The sequence below is a fragment of the Marmota monax genome, unplaced genomic scaffold (assembly GCF_021218885.2).
Source record: "Marmota monax isolate L192 unplaced genomic scaffold, Marmota_monax_Labrador192_F-V1.1 WCK01_AAM20220418_F8-fsc00149, whole genome shotgun sequence".
NCBI classification, from domain to species: Eukaryota; Metazoa; Chordata; class Mammalia; order Rodentia; family Sciuridae; genus Marmota; species Marmota monax.
In genome coordinates this window covers 1,863,500-1,885,947 of record NW_026693170.1, presented here as the reverse complement: position 1 = coordinate 1,885,947, position 22,448 = coordinate 1,863,500, and the positions used below count along the sequence as shown (strand labels likewise).

The following is a 22,448-nucleotide window of genomic DNA, read 5'->3' as shown; positions in this document are numbered from 1 at the left end:
TGCCCGCTTCGGCGCGCGCCACCTGCCAGGCCACGTGCTCGAGGAGCTAGGCCCAGCGCCTAGCGAACCCGAGGGCGTGAGCCAGGCGCTGCGCCGAGCCTTCTTGAATGCCGACGAGCGACTCCGCTCGCTCTGGCCCCGTGGCGAACCCGGCGGCTCCACTGCGGTCGTGTTGCTGGTCTCCCCCGCGCTTTCTATACCTGGCGCACTGCGGTGACTCGCGCGCGGTGCTGAGCCGCGCCGGCGCCGTGGCCTTCAGCACCCAAGACCACCGGCCCCTCCGGCCGCGGGAACGCGAGCGCATCTACAACGGGGGCGGCACCATCCGTCGCCGTCGCGTCGAGGGCTCTCTGGCAGTGTCTCGAGCACTAGGCGATTTTGCTAACAAAGCGGCTCCGGGGAGGCCCCCCGAACTGCAGCTAATTTCCGCGGAGCCTGAAGTGGCTGCCCTGGCACGCCAGACTGAGGACGAATTCGTGCTCCTGGCCTCTGACAGCGTGTGGGACGTTACGTCTGGTGCTGCCCTGGTGGGACTGGTGGCATCGCGCCTCCGTTTGGACCTGGCCCCAGAGCTTCTCTGCGCGCAGCTGTTGGACACGTGTCTGTGCCAGGTCCTGGGGGCGGGGCATAGTATTACTGAGGCTTGGAACATGGGGGAGATCTGCAGCATTTGTGGGAGAAGGGATTTTAATAGACCAGGGGTTGGGGAACAACTAGAGGGCGTGTATGCTGGAATGCGCAGGGCCAAAATACGGAGAGGGGAGAGCCTGTGGTATGGTTTAAGATACAAAGGGAGCCCGGGATGGTGGCACAAACCTGTAATCCCGATGCTTAGGAAATTGAGGCAGAAGGATCACAAGTTCCAAGCCAGTCTCGGCAATTTATCCAGCCCTAAGCAACTAAGCCCTGTCTCTAAATAAAAAATAAAAAGGGTTGGGGATGTGGCTCAGTGGTTAGGCGCCTCTAATCCCCAGTACCAATACAACAAACAAACAACAAAAAACAAAGGGAGAGAAGTGCTAGACAGGTAAGTGGGAGGGAGTTAAGAATCACGTGGGGCTGGGGATGTGGCTCAACTGGTTGCATGCTCACCTAGCATGCCTGAGGCACAGGGTTCGATTCTAAGCACCACATAAAAATAAAATAAAGATATTGTGTCCACCTAAAACTAAAAAAAATGAATATTAAGAAAAAAAGATTGAAGAACTTCATATAAAAGGTGTGGTTCTCTTTTAGTAGGGTGGGGCTAGGACAGGGAGAGATTGGTGTAAGTGGGAGAAGGCTTGGTTTTGACTGGCAGATGGGTGAGGAGAGGCACAGGCATATCTAGACTGGGGAGGACTTCTAAAGACTTGAAACTCTGCACAGTAGCCTTCAACCCCATGCTACCGGTGTCCTTTTCTCCACTTTATCCAGGGCAGCCTGGACAACATGACCTGCATCGTGGTTTGCTTCCCAGGGGCTCCCAGGGCTTGTGAGGAGGCCATCAGGAGGGAGCATGCGCTGGATACAGCCCTGGGCTGCAGAGTAGCTGGTGAGCAGGCACCCAGCGCCCCATGGGAGGGGCATTGGCAAGCAGAGGCTCTCCATAACCCTTAGCTCTTCTCAGAGCTGTGTGTCTCTGCTCAGGAGCCCCCCAGTCTGAACACAGTTTTCAGGACTCTGGCCTCGGAGGACATCCTGGATTTGCCTCCTGGGGGAGGACTGCACTGCAAGTGAGTTGGGGTGGGGTGGGGTGGGGTGGGGGAGGGGTCATCAGAGGAGGATCTCCTGAGAGCCTCCCTCTGCTCTTCAGGGCTGCAGTCATTGCTGAAGCTTATTCTCAGCTCTTCCAGGCCTCAGAAGAATGTTGGGAGGTAAGGACCCTCTGGGTTGTTTATTTATATTATGCTGGGGCTTGAACCCAAGGCCTTCTGCATACTAGGCAAGCACTCTACCACTCTGCTACACCCCCAGCCTGTGTTCTTAAAGGTTTTTATTGGGGACACATAATCCAGGAACACATAAACTTCCTAGTGATGGGGAATTTGTGTGTGTGTGTGTGTGTGTGTGTGTCTGTCTGAGTGATGTTGCTGTTGTTTTGTTGGGGGAGGTACTAGGGTTTTTTGTTTTTTGGGTTTTTTTACCAAGAATTAAACCCAGAGGCACTTAACTACTGAGTCATATTCCTAGCCCTTTTTAAATATTTTATTTAAAGACAAGGTCTCCCTGAGTTGTTTAGGGCCTCACTAAGTTGCTGAGGCTGGCTTTGAACTCATGATCCCCCTGCCTCCACCTCCTGAGCCATTGGGATTATAAATGTGCACCACCATGCCTGGCTGGAACTAGGGATTTCACCCAGGGACACTTTACCAATGAGCTACATTCCTAGCCCTTTCTATTAATTTGGGACAGGGACTCTCTAAGTTGCTGCAGCTGGCTTTGAACTTGTGAACCTCCTGAGTCAGCCTCCCGAATCACTGGGATTATAGGTGTGCATCACTGCGCCCAGCGGTGATGGGCATTTTGAAGCCAGTGAGGGCAGGAACTTGCCTGATACATTAACACATGCTCACTCCTGGCCATGAAGGGGGGATAAATGGGGGATGCGCATGCAGAGAAGAGCTCTGATTCCCTGCCAAGAAATGTAGCTCCTGTGGTGCTTGTAAAGCCCCATCAACCTAAGCACCACCTTCTCCCTCCAGGAATAAGGCAGAAATTTCAGGGAATATTAATGGCCAATTTCATGGCTTAAATGCTCTTCAGACACCACCAAGTTATCTAAGGATGGCCCAGGTCTTGCCCAGATAGCTGAGAATTTGGAGACATGGGGATTGGACTAAGGCTTGGGGTGGGGATCAAGGGAGGAAATCTGAGGGGGGGATTGCCCCAAGGCATGGCAGAGAAGGGAGTTTGGTTATTATTATGAGAATGAGCAATGGTTGTTGATAATTTTTCAGCAGCAGGAGGAGGTATTTGCCAAGATTCTTTGAGTTGTGAGTGACAGAAACCCAATTCACCCTGGGAAAGCAAAGCGGGGAATTTATTGGGCCATGTAATTGAAGAGTTCAGGGGCTTCAGGCATGGCTGCTTTCAGTTGTCAGATGAAGTCATTAGGAACCATCTCTTCATTTTATTTTCTCAGAACTGGCTTCATTCCCATGCCGGGTCACCTCGTGAGGTAGCAGAGAGTGGCAGTTCCAGCTTAGATGCCACTGTCCTAACTGTCCCTAGTGGAGAGAACTTGCCAATTCCCCTATAGTTGTAGCTGGTCCCAAGACTAGTTCTCTTGTCCACACTGGGTCACAGCCTGACTAGTCATGGTGTCTCCGATTGGCAAGACTGGGGTCATGAGCTGAAGTTGGAGTTGGGGTCCACTCCACTTAAACCTGATGGATTGAGTTAGAGCACTTGCCCAGTTTGTGCAAGGCCCTGGGTTTGATCCCCAGTTTGGGGCTGGAGTGGGGTGGAGATGGGGGAGATGGTCCCTCACAAGAAAATAGGGTGGGTATTTCCAGAAGACAGTAAATGCTGAGAAGCAGCATGGCATTGATATTTACCTGCTCCCACACTTTGTGTTGCAGAAGGGGCAGGATGGGGCTGGGAAGCCCAGCAGTACCCATTTGAACTCTGCCTTGAACTTGGAGGCCTGATAGCAGTTGACCTTTGGGGACCCTCAGCTCAACTGGGACCCCATCAGAACTCAGAAAAAACTGCCCCTTCCCCAGCTATGTGAACCAGCGGAAGGAAGCAAGCTGATGGAGGAACCCCAGAATACTTATTTCCCCTTCTCCTACTTCTCCCTCACAGAAGAGACTGACTTATGAGGGGAAATTCCACCACCTTCTAGACCAAAAATAACCCAAAACCAAATGTTTGAAATACTTAGAGCTGAACAGATCCTGAGAGATCACCAGGTTCAATGACCTTCTTTTTCCATCCTATTTTCCATCTGTTTTTGAGGGGAGATGGATAAAGTTTCAATCACTAAATTTTAATTACATTAGTAATTCCAAATCATTTTCATATTTAAAAAATTATTTGCCTATCAGCAAATATGTAGTGGACACCTGCTGTGTTCCAGGACATGTTCACAGTTATGAACCAGGCCAGTCACCAAGACCCTTGCTCTCATGAAGCTCACCTCCAAACCTGGGGAGACAGAAAACAAGGGAACCAATAGATAAGGTCATCTCAGACACCGACAAGTGTCATAGGGAAAATAAAACAAGACATGATAAGAAAATGATGAGGGGAGCCATTTTGATTTTTAAATTTTATTTATTTTTGGTACTGGGGACTGAACTTAGGAGTGCTTTATCACTGAACTACATCCTCAGTCTTTATTATTATTATTATTATTATTATTATTATTATTATTTTGAAAGAGGGTCTCCCTAAATTGCTGAGGCTGGCCTCAGACTTGCAGTCTCCCAGCATCAGCCTGCCCAGTCACTGGGGTTACAGGTGTGTGCCAGCTTGGTCAGCCTTTATTTTACTTTTTAAATTTTAATTTAATTCATTTAGATTGGAGGAGGTACCAGGGACAGAACCCAAGGGTACTTAGCCACTGAGCCACATCCCCAGGCTTTTTATTTTTTTTGAGACAGGGTCTTGCTAAGTTGCTTAGGGCTTCGCTCAGTTGCTGAAGCTGGCTTTGAACTTACAATCCTCCTACCTCAGGCTCCTGAGCTGCTGGGATATGGGTGTGCACTGCCATGCCTGGCCAATTATTTTAGTTTTGAATAGGTAATAAATTCACCTAGTTTCAAGTTCAAAGGTGAAGTGAAAAGGCTTTCTCCATCCCCTCATCCTTCAGCCATTCAATTTTCCAGCTGGGGTAGCTGCTTCAATAGGGGCAGGTAAAGTCTCTGAGAAGGGGACAGCTGAGCAGAGACTTGACACAGGAACCAGCCATGTGAAGAAGAGTGTCCCACAGCAGAGGGAACAGCCAGTGTGAAGGCCTAGGAGCAGGGCTAAATTGGCATTTTCTAGATGAGGTTTCAGGCCTCTGTGACCATAGGACTCTTTACAGTGTCACCCTCCATCCCATCAGTAACCATTGTAATGAGTTTGGAGTAAATTTTTCAGGACCCTTTACCCTGCAGGTACAAATATGTATATGTCACCTTAGGTGTTCTTGATTTTCCCTACCCTATATGTCATTCAGCAACTCACTCAATTCACTCAGTGACATTAAGATTTCATCAAGGGGCTGGGGATGTGGCTCAAGCGGTAGCGCGCTCGCCTGGCATGCGTGCGGCCCGGGTTCGATCCTCAGCACCACATACAGACAAAGATGTTGTGTCCGCCAAATACTAAAAAATAAATATTAAAAAAAAAAAAAAAAAAAAAAAAGATTTCATCAAGTCCTTTACACGACTCATTCTTTTAAGCTGCTGCCTAGCACCTCAAACAAGAGACATGGGAGGGTTTCATTATCCTGTCTTCTCAACGGTCATTTATTCTGCTTCTAATTTCTTCCTCTCACATCACTGACATGTCGACATAAGATTCTCTATCAGACTCCTCATGTACACATCCAGGAGTTCTCTAGTGCAGGGGTCTTGCTATCTGTTTGGCACAGCATTAGAGCTAAGAATGCTTTTTACGTTTTTAAAAGAAGGGAAATTCCAAAGTTTATTTTGTAAAAAAAAAAAAAAGAAGAGAGAAGATATTGGGGATGGGTTGTAATCCAACACTTGCCTAGCATTTAAGAAGCCCCTCTTTCTGTCCCCAGCACCATAAAAAAAAAAAAAAGGAAAAAAATATGTGAACCAGACCTTTGTCTAATATGCCTCAAGTGTTTACTATTTGAACTTTTATAGAGAAAGTGCTGATTCCTATTATAGTGCAGATGGCACTTGGAAGTAGCAGCCCTCCCATTGCATAGATGTGAAAGCTGAGACCCAGAGGAGAAAGGACTTGGCCAAGGCCACACAGAACAGGGGTTCTCATTCAGTTGGATAAATGTTGAGCTGCTATTCTGGGCCTGGCTGGATTGGGTGAGCCCCAAAACGGATCAAGCCTGCGCTTGCAGCCAGAGAACTCAGACTAGAGGAAATACAATCATAACCTAGGGGTACAGGGTCAAGGTCTCCCAGAGTTCGGCAGGGAAGGGAGAGGGCTAGGGGTTCTGTGGAGAAGAATTAATAATAGAGCTTGACCTAGAAAGATGAAGTGTTCCCCAAGGGAAAGGAGGCAGGAGAGCGTCCAGAAAAAGGAGTGCACTTCTTCAACTGGGCCCAGAGAATTGGTTTTAATCCATACCTTGGCTTTCGGGGTTCCGGGGACTCAAGCAAGAGGCCCATGGGCCAGATTCATTCTGTGTCTCCACGTCTCAGTTTACCGATTTGTAAAAGGGGAAGCAGTGGTTCTCCAGGGCTAGAGCACCTCATCCAGCCCAAGTGGCGCTCTACTGGAGGGGCGTGGCCTCCCGTGGCGTCATTCGGGGCGGGGCCTGCTGCGGAAGCCCTGGAGGGAGTATGGGCTCGCGCCAGGGCTGCGCCGAGAGGAGGGGGCTCCCGGGAGTCGGCCCCTAGGAGGGTTTCTTCGCCCCGGTGCCCATCCGGTCGCTGGGATGATCCTGCTTGTCCTCCGTGGGCGAAACTAAGTCATAACGGGGCGTGTGGCGAGGGGGTCTTTCTCCACACGGAACCTAGCGTCCCATCCCGAACCCGGGCCAGCGCAGCACCCCCATCCTCCGCACTCCCCGCGGATCCCCACCTTTACCCCCGCCCCCACCCCACCCCCCGACCCTGCGGCGGTGAGTCAGCGGCCGGCCGCGCCCCCTCGGCCCACTTCCTCTCACCTTCCCTGGGCGGGCGGGGGGCAATGAGGCGGGGGCCTTGCCAGCCGTCACCCTCCTGGGCGGGCGAGGGGCCTCATCCCTTAGTCACCCCTCAGAAACTGACTGAGAAGCTTGGAGGGGCAGGGGACGTCCAAAAGTGGGCTCTAAGGGAGAAAATTTAACAGAGCCCTTCCCTAACCGGAGGATCTTCCTTGCCTCCGAAAATTGAGCTTAACATTAAGAAATGAAGAAGTCGCGGGTGAGAGTGGGACGGGAGAAACTGGCTCCGCCGAGATTCCCCCCAGAAGTCCCAGTGAGAGGACTCGAAGTCAAGGAAGGCTCCCTTCTCCCCCACCAAGCTTGTCCCCCAACTTGGGCAAAAGGCCGGGGAGCAAACCCTGTGCAATAACGATGGGGAAAGGGAAATTGCGGAAGTCGAGGGTTCCGCGTTGCCCTTTTAAGCGCCTTCCATCCCCCGCCTAGTGGTTTCCGCGGCCCCTTTAAGGCGCAGGGAATTGTGGGTGCGGGGAGTGGAATTTTGGAACGAAATGTAGCGAAGAGAAGTACAGTAGTAAGAGTAACGTTGTAGCCGCCGCCGGCCGAGGGGGCGCGCCGGGAGGCAGCGCCGCACCCCCTTTCCGTCGCTGGGACCCCCCCATCAAACTATCGGCGGGAAGAGGAGCCCGAGAATCCGCCCCGGCCCGATCCACGTTCCCCCAGGAAGCCGGACTCTATGGGGCGGGACCCTGGGGGCGACTGAGCAGAACCTGGAGCCAGCCCGAACCCCTGAAGCTCGCGCCAGGGGCGCCCCGGGAGCAGCCAGCCCGTGGGCGCGCCGCCCGCCCGCCAAGCAACCATGAGGTGAGCCCGGAACTGCCTCGGGACCCTTCCCCGCCGCACAGCCTCCCCGCCCCGCCTTTGTCCCCCTCCCCCAGTCGCCCCGCTGGAATTTGGGGACAGGGCTTTGGAAGCCTCAGCTTTGGGCCAAGACCCCTTAGACGGACTATCATTATCAACCACCTTTCCGTGACTCCTAAGGCTCAGGGCGGTGCCGATGAGGTCCTTCTGAGAGTCCTCAGATTTGGGGGAGCCCCGAGGACACCCTAATTTTCAAGACTTTTTCCAGAGCACCTCCAAGTTGGCAGATCCTGCTCGCAGGGATGCTAGAATTTAAACTGAGGTCAAATCTTCCCGAATCCTCAAATTGAGATCTGGAGGGATTGTGGGGGGTCGGGTTGGGAGACCCTGGGACCTAGAAAGACAACCGAGAAGCAGGGTTGTTGGATTTGCAGACCCAGGATTTGCAGGGTCCCCGCTTTTGAAGCGCTGGAAAGTCTCCCCGAGTGGGACCGCGCTCCTTAACTTCGGGGCTACTTCTCGATCCCCTAAATTTGGGGGACTCCTAAATCTTCCTGTTGGAGGGTGATTGTGGACTGACCCATAACCCACGGACCAGGCGCAGCCCCGAGGGTCTGGTTGGGACTCCCCTCCCCCGTCGCTCCTCATCCATGATCTGCCTCAAACCGGCCGTGCCTAGGACCGAGCGAGCGCTCCTCGCCGAGGGCGGCTCCCCGGCCCGGGGCCAGAAGGGCGGCCCTCACCCCCACCTGCGGGCCCTGGGGAGAGAGGGGGCGCGGCAGCTGGGGGAGGGGGGGCCTTTGTCTTCCTGACTCACCTGTCGAGACAGCTGGTGTGGCGGGCGGGCCGGAGCGCTGGGGGCCAGCCACTTTGGGCACCACAGCCCCTCCCCCTGGGCTCACTGCCCCCCGCCAGCCTTCCGAGCCTTGGGATTGGAGGAGGGGGCGCTAGGAGGCTTCAAGGTCACAGCCTTCTCCCCCAGGGACCCAGGCTTAGCAGATAGTTCCAGCTCTCTTCCCAGTAATATAATCCTGGGGTGAGGGGCCCCAAGGCACTTTGGATTTTGTATTACCCGGGCCTCCCCCAAACTCCTGGGCTCACCTGAGGGCGGGGCCAGTGCTGACCTCGGGGCCCCTCTTCTTCCCTCCCATGACCCCCCATAATCTCTCCCTTGGGGCCAGAGTCTGACAATACTATCTCCCTTCCTCCACTCTCTCTGGGACTTCCTGCACCAAAGCCCCCCGGCCTGAGGGGGAGGCCCCTGGGGACAGCTGAGATTAACCCCCTGATGCCCACATCCTCCACTTCCTCCTTATTCCCCACACCCCTGCCCTCTGACATCAGGGTGACATTCCTTTTTAGAATCCTTACAGAACCCCCCCTGCTGTGGGGCGGGGGATTCTGTAGTGAAAGGAATTGTTGGAAGATCTGGAGCCAGGCGACACCCTCAGACACCCTCCACCTCCCTGCATAGCCTTTCCCCAGTGGAGCAACATCCCGAGGGGGGCAGTTTGCAGGAGATAGGCCCTCTTCCTTCACTCTCTCCCGGGGGACTCTTCTCTCCCACCGCCCCCAGCCCCGCCCGTTTCCGGTCCCAGGCACGGTGGAAGGCGGATGGCGGATGTCCGAGTTAGTGCTGCCTCACTCACTGCGAGACCGTAAAAGGGCAGGAGCAGTGTCTGGGCCGGCCTCCTGCCCTCCCCCCAGCCCGGAGGCCCTGGCCCTCCACAGGGCCCCCTCTCCCTTGGCGGAGGAGGCCGAACCTCCCGACTCCGCGGGGTGTGCAGAAGTTGAGGGTGCTTGTCCCACCAATGTTCCTCCCACCTTCTAAGGGGTCTCCCTTGCCAGTGGTCACACAGAACTTCCTGGGCAGTGCTTCTTCTCCAAGGACAGCTAGGATTCAAAATGACCCATGCCCCTATTCCCAGGTGGGGAAACTGAGGCTCAAAATGAGAGAGGCCTGGCGCAGATTCTCAGGAATTCTTAGGCAGTTTTCAGCGAGGGGAGGAGGCTGGAATGGGCTGATTTCTGGATGGTTTGACTGGGGACAGTCCTGGGGCAGTTGGAAGAGAGGATGTTAAGATGGAAAATTACAAGATATACTTCTTTTTCTCACATTTGACAAATATTTGTTGAGTGTCTGCATCCGGGATCTGGGCTTCTGGGAGAGCAGGGAACCCCAGCAGAAGGGACTTAGGAAGAATTTGGTTTCTTTCTTTCCTCTTACAATAATAGAAGTTATTGTTCTTGTTTTATTTTTTTTTTAAAGTGATGAGATCATGTAGTCAGACCTCTACTTCATGATAGGCACTGTACTCAGCATCTGATTCAGTTTAGCCCTCATGATGATTTTAAGATCAAGACAGTGACAGCCTTGTGCCCTGTCTCAACCTTCAGTTTACAAGATGGGGAAAATTGAGACACAGAGTAGTTAAGCAAATTGCCAATTAAAGTCAGATAGTTGGAGAGTGGCCAATATTGAGCTTGAACCCAGGACTGTCTGTATTGTGCTATGAAAGAAAAAGGAAGCTAGGTACAGTGGAGCAGGCCCACAGTCCCTGCCACACAGGAGGATGAGATAGGAGGACCGCAAGTTCAAGGCCAGCCTCAGCAACTTAGCAAGTCCCTGTCTCAAAATAAAAATGCAAAAGGATTGGGGATGTAGCCCTGGCCAAGTGCTCCTGGGTTCAGAGCCCAGTACTGAAGAAAAAAAGAGAGGGAAATAAAACCTGTAGTTTTTTAAAAATTATAAAATAACATGCTTTTACTGTAAAAACAAAGCAAAGTGCACACATGAACTTAAGATCATTCAGGTAATCAAAAAGAAATCCACACAGAAACTTTACCCTCCTGTTCAGTTGGGAAACTGAGGCCTACTAGGAAGGAGGGACCAGAGAAACCACACAAACTCCCAGAGCCTACACTGGGTTCCTCACCCGGGGTTGCTTCAAAGAGAGCTCGGAGTTGGGGAAGGCTGTGTGTGTGCACCACGAGTTTTGTGGGGTGAGCGCTGGAGAGGGGAGCAGTGAAGGGAAGGGAAAGAGTTGCATCTGGAAGGTGGATGCGCTGTATTACCTCCAGCAGGGGAAGCCTCCTCCCTCCTGTTAGGACTCTCAGCTCAAAATACAAATGCGTGCCACTTTCCAGGTCCTAGTTCAGGGCTTGGTGTCATCTCTTTTTATCCTTACAGCCATCCCAGGGCTGGAAACTGAGGGGCACAGAAGTGAAGCCACACAACAAGGAGGTGACTTTCTTGGAGGCCTGGGGCCTCTGCTGGGGGATTATGGAGTTTTCATGTTCAGGGCAGGGTGTGACCCCAGCACCCAGGAACTGTCTCACCCCTACAATCCACTTTCTGACTGTGGGGTTTTCCACTCCAGCTTTTGCCTAGTTTATAGGTTTTTTTTTTTGTGTGTGTGTGTGTGTGTGTTTTAACTTATGAATTAGGGTTTTACAGGTAATTCCAGTTCATAATAAGTGAAAATAAAGAAAAAGAACTATAAGGGTAAAAGGTGTGAAATATCTGCTTCTCCCTCACTGACTCATAGTTCGTCTCTTGAGAAGCCTCTGCATATATCACTGTGTGTGGATATATTTATATCCTCCCCACCTTTTATTTTTTTTCTGAAACCTCTGATCCACTCTACTTTGTACATTGCTTTTTAAAAACTTCATCCTAGTTATTTTCTCATCTTTAAATGAAGAACTTAGGTGGATTTGGGTTCAAATGAGCCCTTCTACTTACTTGCTGTGTGACCTGCATCAAATGTCTTCACCTCTCTGTGCCTGCAGAGTCTACTTCTTGTGGTTGTATAACTGGGCCAGCTAGAAATTGGGTCCCAGTGCCTGGAATGGTGTCTGGGACACAAGCTAGCTGATAAATGTCAGCTGTCATTATTAGGAGTTGGCCTTTTTTACAGATGTGTTTATTTAACAACTCTTGAGTCCTTGCTAAGTGCTAGGTACTATTCTGGGGACGCAGCAGTGAACAGAAGGGACAACCCCCCTGGCCTTTGTAGACCTGACATTTGGAGAGGACAGGATAGATTTTCGGGCAGATGCTGCTATGAAAAGTGCTGGAGGGGAGGAGAGGGGAGAGCTTCTCCAGACCAGGAAGTTAGGGAGGGCTTTTCGCAAGAGGTGACAGCTAGGAGGTGAGAGTGCAGGCCAGGCCCAGGCCTTGGATTTCCGGGCACCCTGAAGGAACAGTGTGGAAGCCGGGCTGGGGGGGGGCAAGGCAGATCCCTTAGGCCCCAAAGAGCTCCCAGGACAGGGACACTATCCGCCTTGGATTTTAACAGGATCCTTCAGCTGCGGTTCATTAAGAACCTGGGGGAGGGCAGGACCAGCCCAGGGTCACCCTGCAGGTGCCTAGCTCTCTGGCCAGGCCAGAGCCTTAGCAGGGCAGGGCCACCTGGGAGGGCAAAGTGCAGCCAGGGTGGGGCAGCGACAGCTCTCCAGCTCTTGGGCACCTGGCCAGAGTGTTCTGGGTGTGGGTGGCAGGTGTGGGCAAGACCTTAACCCTGCCCTGCCAGAGGCACCAGAGCCAGAAACAGCCCCCCGAGGCTGTGCTTGTCCAAATGACACCCGGTGCTTGGTAGGGCCCAGGCTTCCCTGTGGTTAAGGCTGTGGACTTGGGAGCCAGGTGGCCTGGATTGAATCCTCACTCTGGGGCTGGGCTGTGGCTGGGGGGTGGAGCCCTTGCCTGGCGGGTCAGGCCCTGGTTTCCATCCCCAGTACTGGAGGAAAAAAGGTTTCATTTCTCTGCTGCTTCCTAGCTATGTGGCTGTGTCACTAGTGGCCCAGTCACTCAGCCTCTCTGGGCCCCTGATCAGCAGTCTTATCTGCAAGGTGAGGATGAAATAGTGTCCTCAGAGGGACTGCAGTGGGGACAAACCAGTGGCTCTGGGGAAGAGCTCAGGGCTCTGACCCAGCGGAAGGATCCGAGGGGAGGAGATGCCAGTTATGTACAGTGGGGACATGGGCTCAGTCCCCAGGGCCTATAGAGGGTTTCCCTAGACCAGCTTGCTCAGCTTCAGTGTCAGGCCCCAGCCCGCCCCCCCCCCATTTGTGGGCGTAATTTCTCTCCCCGGAAACCTCTGACCACCAACTTCTTCTTTTCAGGAAAGAAACGGGTGGGTGTGGGGTAGGGTAGAGATCAGTGCTTCCCCCCCCACTTCCCCTGTCTGTGTGTGACCTTGGCCAAGTCACTTCCCGTCTGGGAGTCTGAGTTTCCTCACTGGATTGAGCCTCCCAGTCCGCGGGCTAGAGGGGTACAGCTGTATAGGGCACTAGCGGGCCTGCCCAGGGTGCCCGCGACATGGTGCTGACAGTCGCCAGGTGCTCAAGTGTCTAGACTCCTTACTCGCACCCACCACCTCGGGAGGAGGCCACCTGCATTTCTCCAGTTGGTGGGCAGAGAAGAGCAGACTGTTAGTTCCCTACCATCCCTTGCTGTGATCACGTGGTGGAAAGGGTTCATCAGAGCTTTTTTTTTTTTCTTTCCTGTGGTGCTGGGGATTGAACCAGGGCCTGGTGCACAGGAGGCGAGCCCTGAGCTATAGCCAGCCCTCAGCAGAGCTTTGAACCCAGGCCTGGGAAGTCAGGTCTGGGCTCAGACAGATCCCTCCACTAAGACCAAGCCAGCTGTTCCACACTCTGGGAGCCCTGCCTGACCCAAGGGGCTCCTTCTGAGTGCTCCAGACCTGGGCTGGGACCCTGAGTTGTCACTGTCTGGGATGTCTGTCTCTGAACTGGACTGTGAGCCCTGGGAGGGTGGCGCCAGGGTTGTCTGTCTGGGCCACTGCTGTGTAGCTATCCCGAGCCCCACCCAGTGAGGGCCTGACCCAAATCAGGAAGTGTCTGCCCTGGGGCCATTCAAGAGGCAATTGATGCCCTGGGGAGCTGGTGAGAGCGAGGTGACCTGGGGGAAGAGGGGCCTAGCTCTCAGCAGCCCTCACCCTTCCCCTCTTTGAGCCTCTGCTTCCTCCTCTGACCTGAGAGGCAGGGAGGGGTCCCTGCAGGCTGATGGAGACCGGGGAAGGGCCACAGCCTCTGGTGCTCACCTGCGTCTCCCTCCCTCTTCTCTGATCTCTGTCTCTGTCTGCCTGCCTCTGTCTTTATCTCTGTCTCTGCCTGGTCACCTCCTTTCCCACCACGCCCTATCTGCCTGTCACAGGTGTTACCAGCCTGACTCTGCCTTCCTCACCTCCCATCTGTCCCCTCTTCCTGTTTCTTTGTCCCCTCTGTCCCTTGCCCCATCTGTCCCAGCCCCTCACTTGTCTTCCCCTCTCTGATCTGCCCTCTCTGTCCCTGGCCTCTTATCCTCCTGGAGGATGCCTCGCCCCCTCTCTTGTTCTTCCTCTTGCTCTTTTTCCCTTCGGATCTTCTGGGGAGACCCAGGTGAAGAAGGTGACCACTCCCTCTCCCTTTTTGTCCACCTCTGGCAGCGAGACCGTTATCTGTTCGAGCCGGGCGACGGTGATGCTCTATGATGATGGCAACAAGCGGTGGCTGCCTGCCGGCACGGGTCCCCAGACCTTCAGCCGTGTGCAGATCTACCACAACCCCACGGCCAATTCCTTCCGGGTTGTCGGACGCAAGATGCAGCCTGACCAGCAGGTGTGGCGCCCTCGTCCCTCTCTCTGTGGGCTGAGCCCCTCCTGAGCCCACCGCCCCTCACCTCCTTTCCCCTCCTGCCAGGTGGTCATCAACTGTGCCATCGTCCGGGGTGTGAAGTATAATCAGGCCACCCCCAACTTCCATCAGTGGCGGGATGCCCGCCAGGTCTGGGGCCTCAACTTCGGCAGCAAGGAGGACGCAGCGCAGTTTGCTGCCGGCATGGCCAGCGCCCTGGAGGCCTTGGAAGGTCAGCGGGGGCAGCGGGGGCAGTGGGACCTGCGACCAGTGGGTGGGCCCGAGGCTGCTGCCCTACCATCTGGGCCTTATTGGTTGGTCTGGTGCAAACGTATGGGGAGGATCTGGTGGGCTCCTGAGTGTACCTTCTTCAGGGGTGTCTAGATTTCCACCCTCCAGCCTTTTCCCCAGGTGACCCTGCTGCTTTATGTCGTCTAGTAGTTTTGGGGCATTGATATTTTAAAAGTCTCCAGATGGGGGTTGAGGAGGAGCTGGTAGTGGAGTGCTGGCTTGGCCTGTAGCAGGCCCTGGTTCCAGCCCTGCAGAAACAAAACCAAAGCAGTCTCCAGTCGGTATTTCTTAAACTTTCGTGCACATCTGAGTTGCCTGGGGATCTGGGTCAAGTGCAGGCTCGGTGCAGGGGCTGGGCCAGCCCAAGTTCCTGGTCCCCAGATGAGGCTTGAAGCGGCCAGGCTTCGGGTGGCTGCTGGGCACCCGTGGTCTGGAGCTGCTGCTGCAGGGCTGGAAATCCCCCGTAGCAGAGGGGTTGCCTCGTGGGGCAACTGCAGTGCTAGAGCCGAAGGGCCTGCTCGTCTGGGGGCGCACAGACAAACGCAGTAGCAGTGTATGCGTGAGGGGGTCAGAGCCCCGGGGCAGATGAGGAGGAAGTCCTCAGTCTTTCCAGGTCCCGGCAGGCTCCATGTGGCCCTGGCTGTGGTCAAGAGTCCAGATGCTCAGGTCATCTGGAATTCAAGCTTGTTCCTGCAGATTCCAAACTACACAGCTTTGGGGCTGTTGACCCCCTTGGGCCGCAGCTTCCCTGTCTGTCTCTTGGGTATCCCAACATCATCTGTCTCAGGGCAGCTCTGCCAAGGGAAGCTGGAACCACACCTGGGCCCCAATTGTCAGGGTCTCAAAGCAAGGAGGAAGTGTGCAACTCTGGCAGGACTGCTGAGTGACCCAAGGGACAGCACTAGGGCCGGGGCAGATCCCTGCAGACTCCCAGGGTGGACTCATGACCCTTTCTACTCTTATCTTTCAGGAGGTGGGCCTCCTGCACCCCCAGCACCGCCGGCCTGGTCCATCCAGAACGGCCCCTCCCCGGAGGAGGTGGAGCAGCAGAAAAGGTGGGCTGGTCTCTGGGTGGGGAACCTTTCTTCTGCTGGAGAACCCATGACCTCTCCAACTCTCAGTTTCCAGAAAGTCCCAACTCCCAAGGGACTAGAAGTAAACAGCTTTCAGACACCCCATCTCCTGGGGTTCAGGAAACTCTTCACAGCCAGGTGTGCTAGTGCACACCTGTAATCCCAGCAATAGGAAGGCTGAGGCAGGAGGATCCCAAGTTCCAGGCCAGCCTCAGCAACTTAGTGAGATCTTATCTCAAAATTAATTTTTTTTAAAAAAGGGCTGAGGATATGGCTCCATGAACCCAGAGCCCCTGGGTTCAATCCTTGGTACAGAAACAAACAAAAAACATACAAAGGTCAGGGACTGTGTCTCCAGGTAGAGTGGTGTGATCCTAGAACTATAAAATAAAATGGACAGAAAACTCACACTCAGCTTGTAAAGCTTCTAGGCCCCCTGCTTCTGATTCCGAGGACCAGGATCTCGTTAAAGGGCATTCTACGATTTGGGTGCACGTGGCAGTTTAATGGCTAGAACTCACATCCTGGTCTCGCCGTCTCTCCTGCCCCCCATTCTCTACCCTACCTTTCTTGGGCCCCTGGGGAAGGAAGGCTTGGGTGGGAATTAGGAGCACCCTCACCAGAGCCAGAGGTCAGTGGCCACACAAGTGATGGTGATGGGCCTTGACTGACGCTGGCCCTGTCACCCTCACCACAGGCAGCAGCCCAGCCAGCCTGAGTATATGGAGCGGGAACGCCGGGTCTCCAACGCAGGTGACTACAAGGGGCTGTGGGAGTTGGGGTCCCCCCTGGAGAAAGGGGCAGGCTGGCTGGACAATGATGAAGCTCCTCTCAGTGGCTCCTTTTCTGTTTTCTTTCAGGAGGCCCACCTGTTCCCCCCATGGGGGGACCACCCCCACCTCCAGGACCTCCCCCTCCTCCGGGCCCTCCCCCACCCCCAGGCCTGCCCCCTTCAGGGGTCTCGGCTGCAGGACATGGTGCAGGGGGAGGCCCTCCCCCTGCACCCCCTCTCCCTGCAGCACAAGGCCCCAGTGGTGGGGGAGCTGGAGCCCCTGGCCTGGCTGCAGCCATTGCCGGAGCCAAACTCAGGAAAGTCAGCAAGGTGACGGCAGCAGGCAGGGTGGGGCGGCCAGGACGCTGCTGGACATGATGGGAGGAGGCCGAGTCCCCGGAGGCCCGTCCTTCAAGACCTCTGTCCTTCCTGATTTCTCCAGCAGGAGGAGGCCTCAGGAGGGCCCTTGGCCGCCAAAGCTGAGAGCACCCGAAGCACAGGTGGGGGGCTCATGGAGGAGATGAATGCCATGCTGGCCCGGAGGTGAGCCCAAGCCCCGGCCTGAGTCCCCTCAAGACTGCAGTTTGGGGCGAGGCGGGTGGCTCTGATCCCTGTTTTGTTTCTTTGGGTGAAAGTTGCCCCTTGACCTCCATCCAGGTTTGGGTTTAATACTGGAGACTTAGTCTCCTGAGGTGGCTGATGACCTGGTAGAATGTTCTAAAGCCTAGATTCGAGAACCTCAGGAAACCCCCTCAGCATCTAGGAGAGAGTCCCTGCCTTTAGAATTTTATGATTTCCTAAATGTGAGGACCAGAGAGCTCACCACCCCAATTCTAGAAGAGCAATATTTTTTAAACACTTTTTTTTTTAGTTGTAGATGGACACAATATCTTTGTTTTTATTTATTTGTTTTTTTATGTGGTGCTGAGGATTGAACCCAGTGCCTCACGCATGCGAGGCAAGCACTCAACCACTGAGCGACAGCCCCAGCCCTAGAAGAACAATACTTTTAACTTCTAAAACTAGAGTTTCCTTAGCCTTCATGAATCCAGAATGCTAAATCCAGGAGCCCACATTTCTAGACCAACAGGAAGCAGGGTTGTTGGGTGGCTGAGGTAGGACTGAAGCATCTGTCCTGCTTTTCCCTTCTGCAGAAGGAAAGCCACACAGGTTGGGGAGAAACCCCCCAAGGAAGAATCTGCCAGTGTGAGTGAGGGTCTCTTCTTGCCCTGTACACCTTAGGATGCCCCAAGAGGGTAGGGGCATTGGGGAGGGGGTGTCTTAGGGCTGGGCTGGCCTTGGACCTGGAAGAGGAAATGAGCAGAGGTGTGACAGGGGCTGCCTCGTGATATTTTTATTTCCTACCAGCAGGAGGAGCCAGAGGCCAGAGTCCCAGCCCAGAGTGGTGAGTGAAACTCTTGTCTAGCCACAGAAACTACAAGTCCCAGGATGCCCTGTTCTCACAAAGCACCCTCTTGGAAAGTCTGGGAATAAGTCTGGGGATTGTAGTCTCCTAAAATGCTTCTTCGGGCTGTTGAGGCTGAGGGGAAAAGATTGGGGGCAGTCCTTGTCCCTGATCTGATTTGTTCCCTGATCCCCAGAACCTGTGCGGAGACCCTGGGAGAAGAACAGCACAACCTTGCCAAGGTGGGCCATCAGCGTTGGGGCTGCACCCCCTAAATAGTTGAACTTGCCCAGTTTATAGGGAGGAACACAATGTAACCCCTGGAATGGGAGGCAAGGGAGACAGATCCTCCTTTGAGCCTCTTATCTGTCCCAAACCACACCAACTTTTCCAGGATGAAGTCCTCATCTTCCATCACTGCTTCTGAGGCCCAGGCTTCTACGCACAGCTCTGGGGAAGAGTCAGACCTGGAGAAGGTGAAGCAGGTAACTTGGGATGGAGGATGGGGTGGAGGCTGGAAACTAGACAGGGGCCAGAGGAAAGGAGATCTACGTCCAGAGCCTGCTACTGATGTGCATGTGATTCTAGAGAAGACCTTGGAAACTCCAGGCTGAGAAGTGGAGGGACTGGATTGGGTCAGGGGTGTCACAGACATCATACCCCATTCCTAGTGCCTGTGACAGACCTTAGGAAATCTATCAGCACACATCCCTGCTGAGTCCTTCTGAGCCCAGAGACTCCAGCCATCTATCAATCCAAATTGGCAGGACAGAGAAATGCATTTGCCAGGCCTGGTACTGGATGTTCTCCAGTACTTTTCTTTTGGCTCCAAGGATCTAGAATTCTCTTATAGAATATCCCAGTCATTCCATAACCTTGGCAGCCATGTCAGGAAGTGGGGGTAGGTCTCTACCTGTTTCCTCTGGCTCTTCAGCCAGTTGGAAAGTAGGTAGGGGTCCTGGAGTGTAGCTCAGTAGTAGAGTACTAACCTAGTACACAGGGCCCTGAGTCCCATCCTCAGCAGTGCAAATAAATAAATAAGAAAAGGGGAAATTGGCTGAGTGCAAGCCTATGATCTTAGCTGCTCAGGATGCTGAGGCAGGAGAATCACAAGTTCAAGGCTAGCCTGGGTAATTTAATGAGACCCTGTCTCAAAAAGGGCTGGGGCCAGGCCTGGTGGTGCATGCCTGTAATCCCAGCAACTCTGGAGGCTGAGGCAGGAGGATTGCAAGTTCAAAGCCAGCCCCGGCAACTTAATGAGGCCCTAAGCAACCCAGTGAGACCCTGTCTCTAAATAAAATATTAAAAAGGGCTGGGGATGTGGCTCAGTGTTTAAACACCCTTGGGTTCAATCCCTGGTACAAAAGAAAAAAAAAATAAAAGTGGCAGGGACAGTCATTTGGTGGTAGTGTGTTCCTAGGTTAGTGTAACAAAGAAAGGAGGGGATTTGTTTGTTCCAGGACCCTCTCTTGAATGGTTATGCCCCATTATTTTCAGGAGCTTCTGGAAGAGGTGAGGAAGGAATTACAGAAGGTCAAAGAGGAGATAATTGAAGGTGAGGTGTTTGAACTTTAACTTACCCTGCAGCAGTGGAGATGTGTCCTGATGTGTCCCTTGGAGATAGTCTTGACTTGGCAGGGAGGAGAGAAGAGACTGGCTTTGACCCTGCCTCTTGTTTCCTTCCAGCTTTTGTCCAGGAGCTAAGGAAACGGGGTTCCCCCTGACCACAGGGACCCAAATGACCTGTTTCTCTTTCTGCACACCCGGCCTGTCACCCTGCTTTCCCTGCCTCTACTTGACATGGAATTGGCTGAAGATTACACAGGAATGCATCTTCCCCCTCCGGATCCCACTTGGAAAATTCCAAGGGGGTGTGGCTTCCCTGGCACCGTGCCCACACCCTTACTGGCTGCTGATTGATGAGCTGGGGAGGCCCCCACCCTTTGCTCCCTTTGGTCCTTCCCCTCTGCCATCCCCTTGGGGCTGGTTCCTCTGTTGGGGATGTACCAATTAACCCCACAGTAAGGGGGAAGGAAGGAGGGAATTTCACATTCCCTTGTTCTAGATTCACTTTAATGCTTAATGCCTTCGAATCATTTTGTTGTTTTTTTTTTTAAAGGAAAAAAATATATTATATATATATTTGGGTTTGGGAGGAAAGGGAAATTTTTTTTTCCTTTTTGGTTTTGATAAAACGGGGTGTGGGAGTTTTTAAATGCTATAGCCCCAGGCTAGCCCATTTGGGGCAGCTATTTTAGGGTGGGTGTCTCACCAGACTGGGGTGCTCCCCCACCCCGGGACCCCCCCTTCCCTCGAGCTCCTTCCCTTTTCTATGAGGAATTAAGATGCTGTAACTTTTTGAAACCTCAGTTTTTGGTTTTTTTATTTGGATAGGTTTTGGGGTCCAGACCATTTTTACCCCCTGGGGAATAAGGGAGGGAGAAGGGAGGAACCTCCCCCTTTACCTCCAGCTTCTTGAGAATGGGCCCTTGTGGAATAAATCTGCAGTTTTTATAAGTGTGAAGACTCTGGAGAGACGGGAGGGGTTCTGGTGACCTTGGTGAATGAGATGCTGCCTCACCCCAGCCCTGTCCCTTCTCACCTCTACCTGTGCCTCTTAGGCTGCCCCAACTGCTTGGCCATCCTGGAGAAGGCCAGGGATCGGCCTCACTGACTGGCCCTGCACAGTCGGGGGCCTACTCAGAGCCTCTGATTCACCATGTGATGACTGCCCCCTTTCTCCAGAACACTCCCAGCTTCTTTCCTAATTTTAATGACATGTGCCCATTGGGCAGATGGGAATCATGGTTCTCAAGCACATTAAGATGATTTCTTCACCCTAGAGCTCCTTTAATTCTGCAGTCTTAAAAAAAGAATAGGATTCCAAAGTTAGAGTTACTATGTGTCCCTTGAGTGCTCAGTGAGTTGGCCGTGTGTGTGTGTGTGTGTGTGTGTGTGTGTGTGTGTGTGTGGGTGTGTGTGTAAAGCTCAGTGGGATGCCATTCCAGTTGAATGGGGTGGGGAAGAAGGAAGGGCAGTGGCTCTCCCAGGAGCAGATCTGTATGGAAGATGAGGGATGTGACACTGACCTTATATTTAGAGGATAAATGGGTCCTTTAAAAAGGCTACTGAATAGGACCACAGGGGAGGGCTGTGAGAAAGGACAGGAATAGGTCAATGACTTGGGACTGGTAAAAGGGGCTGAGACTGAAAAAAGTGGATTTGCCCTGGTGGGCACCCATTTCCCTTCCCCTAAGGGCTACATCCTGCTAGAACAGACCAGGGAGGCGGATCTGGGAGGCACTGCCCAGGAAGACCCAGCTCAGCCGTGCCAGTGGGTTATGCCATAGACTAAAGGAAGAGGGGTTTTGGTTGGAACGACCCCCTCGGGAAGATGATCCCGGCGAAGGCACCACGGAGTATTGAAGGCAAGAGCCCCTGGGTGACTCGATGGGGCCGAGGCTGGCAAGGTCCATCTCCCTATTCCCTCGGAGAAGGAGGTAGAGGCAGGCACCACGGTCGGAAAGTCCTTTGGAACTTTCTGCATTTTCTTAACAATGGTCTGAACCAATGAAGAAGAGGCAGGGGGTGTTCCCGTGCCATGGATGGGGGTCCCAGGGGAAGGGGCCACGCCTCAGGTAAGTGGGCGTGTGAATGGCCGATTGAGAGGCTGCCTAAATCCAAGTGCAGAATCCACTTTTGTTTTGTCCTGCTGACCCACCTAGTGGACAGGCGGGTCCCATTCACGACTGCCTTTCCTTTCCAAAGCGCTCGGTAGGTGTGTGCCTGCGAGGTCAGGGGGACGGGGCGGGTCCCTGTTGGAACGTTCCACCAGTGGGAGGGGGGGACACTAGGTGGAAGGTACCACTGGACAGGTTAGTAGGGAGGTGCCCGATTGAATCACATCCTAGGATCCCTCTGATCCCAAAGAGATCAGGTGGTGTCCGATGGCCAGATAGAGGATGGGACAGGGCAGACGGCAGGCCAGGTGGCGAGGTCGGAGACCTCGCAGCTCAGACAGCAGTCATGTCCAGCACAGGCCCTGCGTCCCCTACTCCAGGAGATCGGGCACTGGGTCCGGGTTCCGGACCTGGTCGGCGTGGAGCTGGGCGCGCACCTCCTGCAGTTCTTGCCGCAGCTCCTCCAGGGCGCCCTTCGCCGGCGTCGCCTGCACCTGCCCCTGCAGCGTTTCCAGAGCCAGCGCCAGGTGGCCCATCTCGTCCCGCAACGCGTTCCACGCGGCGCGCCGCTCGGCTTCCTTGTGGCGCCGCTGCGCCTGTTGGCGCAAGTACTCCATCAGCAGGCAGCCGCAGGCCGTGACGAAGATGATGGCCTCGCCCAGCAGCTCCGCGCCCAGCTCGGCGGCTGCCCCCTCGTTCAGCGGCTTCACGGCTTCGGCGTTGAAGCCCATGATGCGCATCTTAGTCCGCATCTCCGCCCAGTGGTACACTGCGAGGGAGAGAGGGTCGGGGGTCTCAGAGGGGCGCCCCCTGCCAGCCCCTCCCCTCCAAGTCCCGTCTGCGCCTTAGGGACCAGAATCGCTGGGCTGGCTTTAGGGAGCTGGTGCCTTAAAGAAGATAAGAGCCAGCCCCAAGTCCTGCCAGGAATGCTATTATCTTTATCCGGCCTGGGGTGACCCGAGGG

General features: G+C 54.0%; 2 protein-coding genes and 1 long non-coding RNA gene across 10 annotated transcripts in view; 1 reads left to right on the top strand and 2 right to left on the bottom strand.

Moving 5' to 3' along the window:
* The first annotated feature begins 28 nt into the window (after positions 1-28).
* Positions 29-20,321, top strand: LOC124100332 (vasodilator-stimulated phosphoprotein). Of its 6 annotated transcripts, none has more exons than XM_046455858.2 (16): positions 29-611; positions 1,417-1,534; positions 1,610-1,715; positions 1,827-1,856; positions 14,077-14,248; positions 14,330-14,495; positions 15,525-15,609; positions 16,325-16,380; positions 16,488-16,729; positions 16,845-16,942; positions 17,554-17,605; positions 17,768-17,804; positions 18,001-18,046; positions 18,199-18,289; positions 19,302-19,359; positions 19,491-20,321. In XM_046455858.2, the coding sequence occupies exons 1-16, from the start codon at positions 108-110 to the stop codon at positions 19,526-19,528; spliced, it is 1,899 nt and encodes a 632-aa protein (XP_046311814.1). In that variant the 5' UTR covers positions 29-107; the 3' UTR covers positions 19,529-20,321. The 6 variants fall into 6 exon arrangements, with proteins under 6 accessions (XP_046311814.1, XP_046311815.1, XP_046311812.1 ...); XM_046455859.2 differs by having other exon boundaries at positions 33-611; positions 17,771-17,804; XM_046455856.2 differs by having other exon boundaries at positions 34-611; positions 16,842-16,942.
* LOC124100335 (uncharacterized) lies at positions 3,953-7,220 on the bottom strand. 2 transcript variants are annotated; one of them, XR_006854222.2, is made up of 3 exons: positions 6,791-7,220; positions 6,250-6,588; positions 3,953-4,131 (listed from the first exon to the last, which is right to left on the bottom strand). It is a non-coding gene; the product is annotated as an uncharacterized LOC124100335 (long non-coding RNA). The 2 variants fall into 2 exon arrangements; XR_006854223.1 differs by lacking the exon at positions 6,791-7,220 and having other exon boundaries at positions 6,250-6,698.
* Opa3 (outer mitochondrial membrane lipid metabolism regulator OPA3) overlaps positions 19,876-22,448 on the bottom strand; it is a 53,538-nt gene continuing 50,965 nt past the window's right edge. For both annotated transcript variants that reach the window (XM_046455864.2, XM_046455865.2), the window contains exon 2: positions 19,876-22,253. In XM_046455864.2, coding sequence (XP_046311820.1) covers positions 21,856-22,253 — 398 coding nt within the window. In that variant the 3' untranslated portion in view covers positions 19,876-21,855. The remainder of the gene's footprint in view (positions 22,254-22,448) is intronic.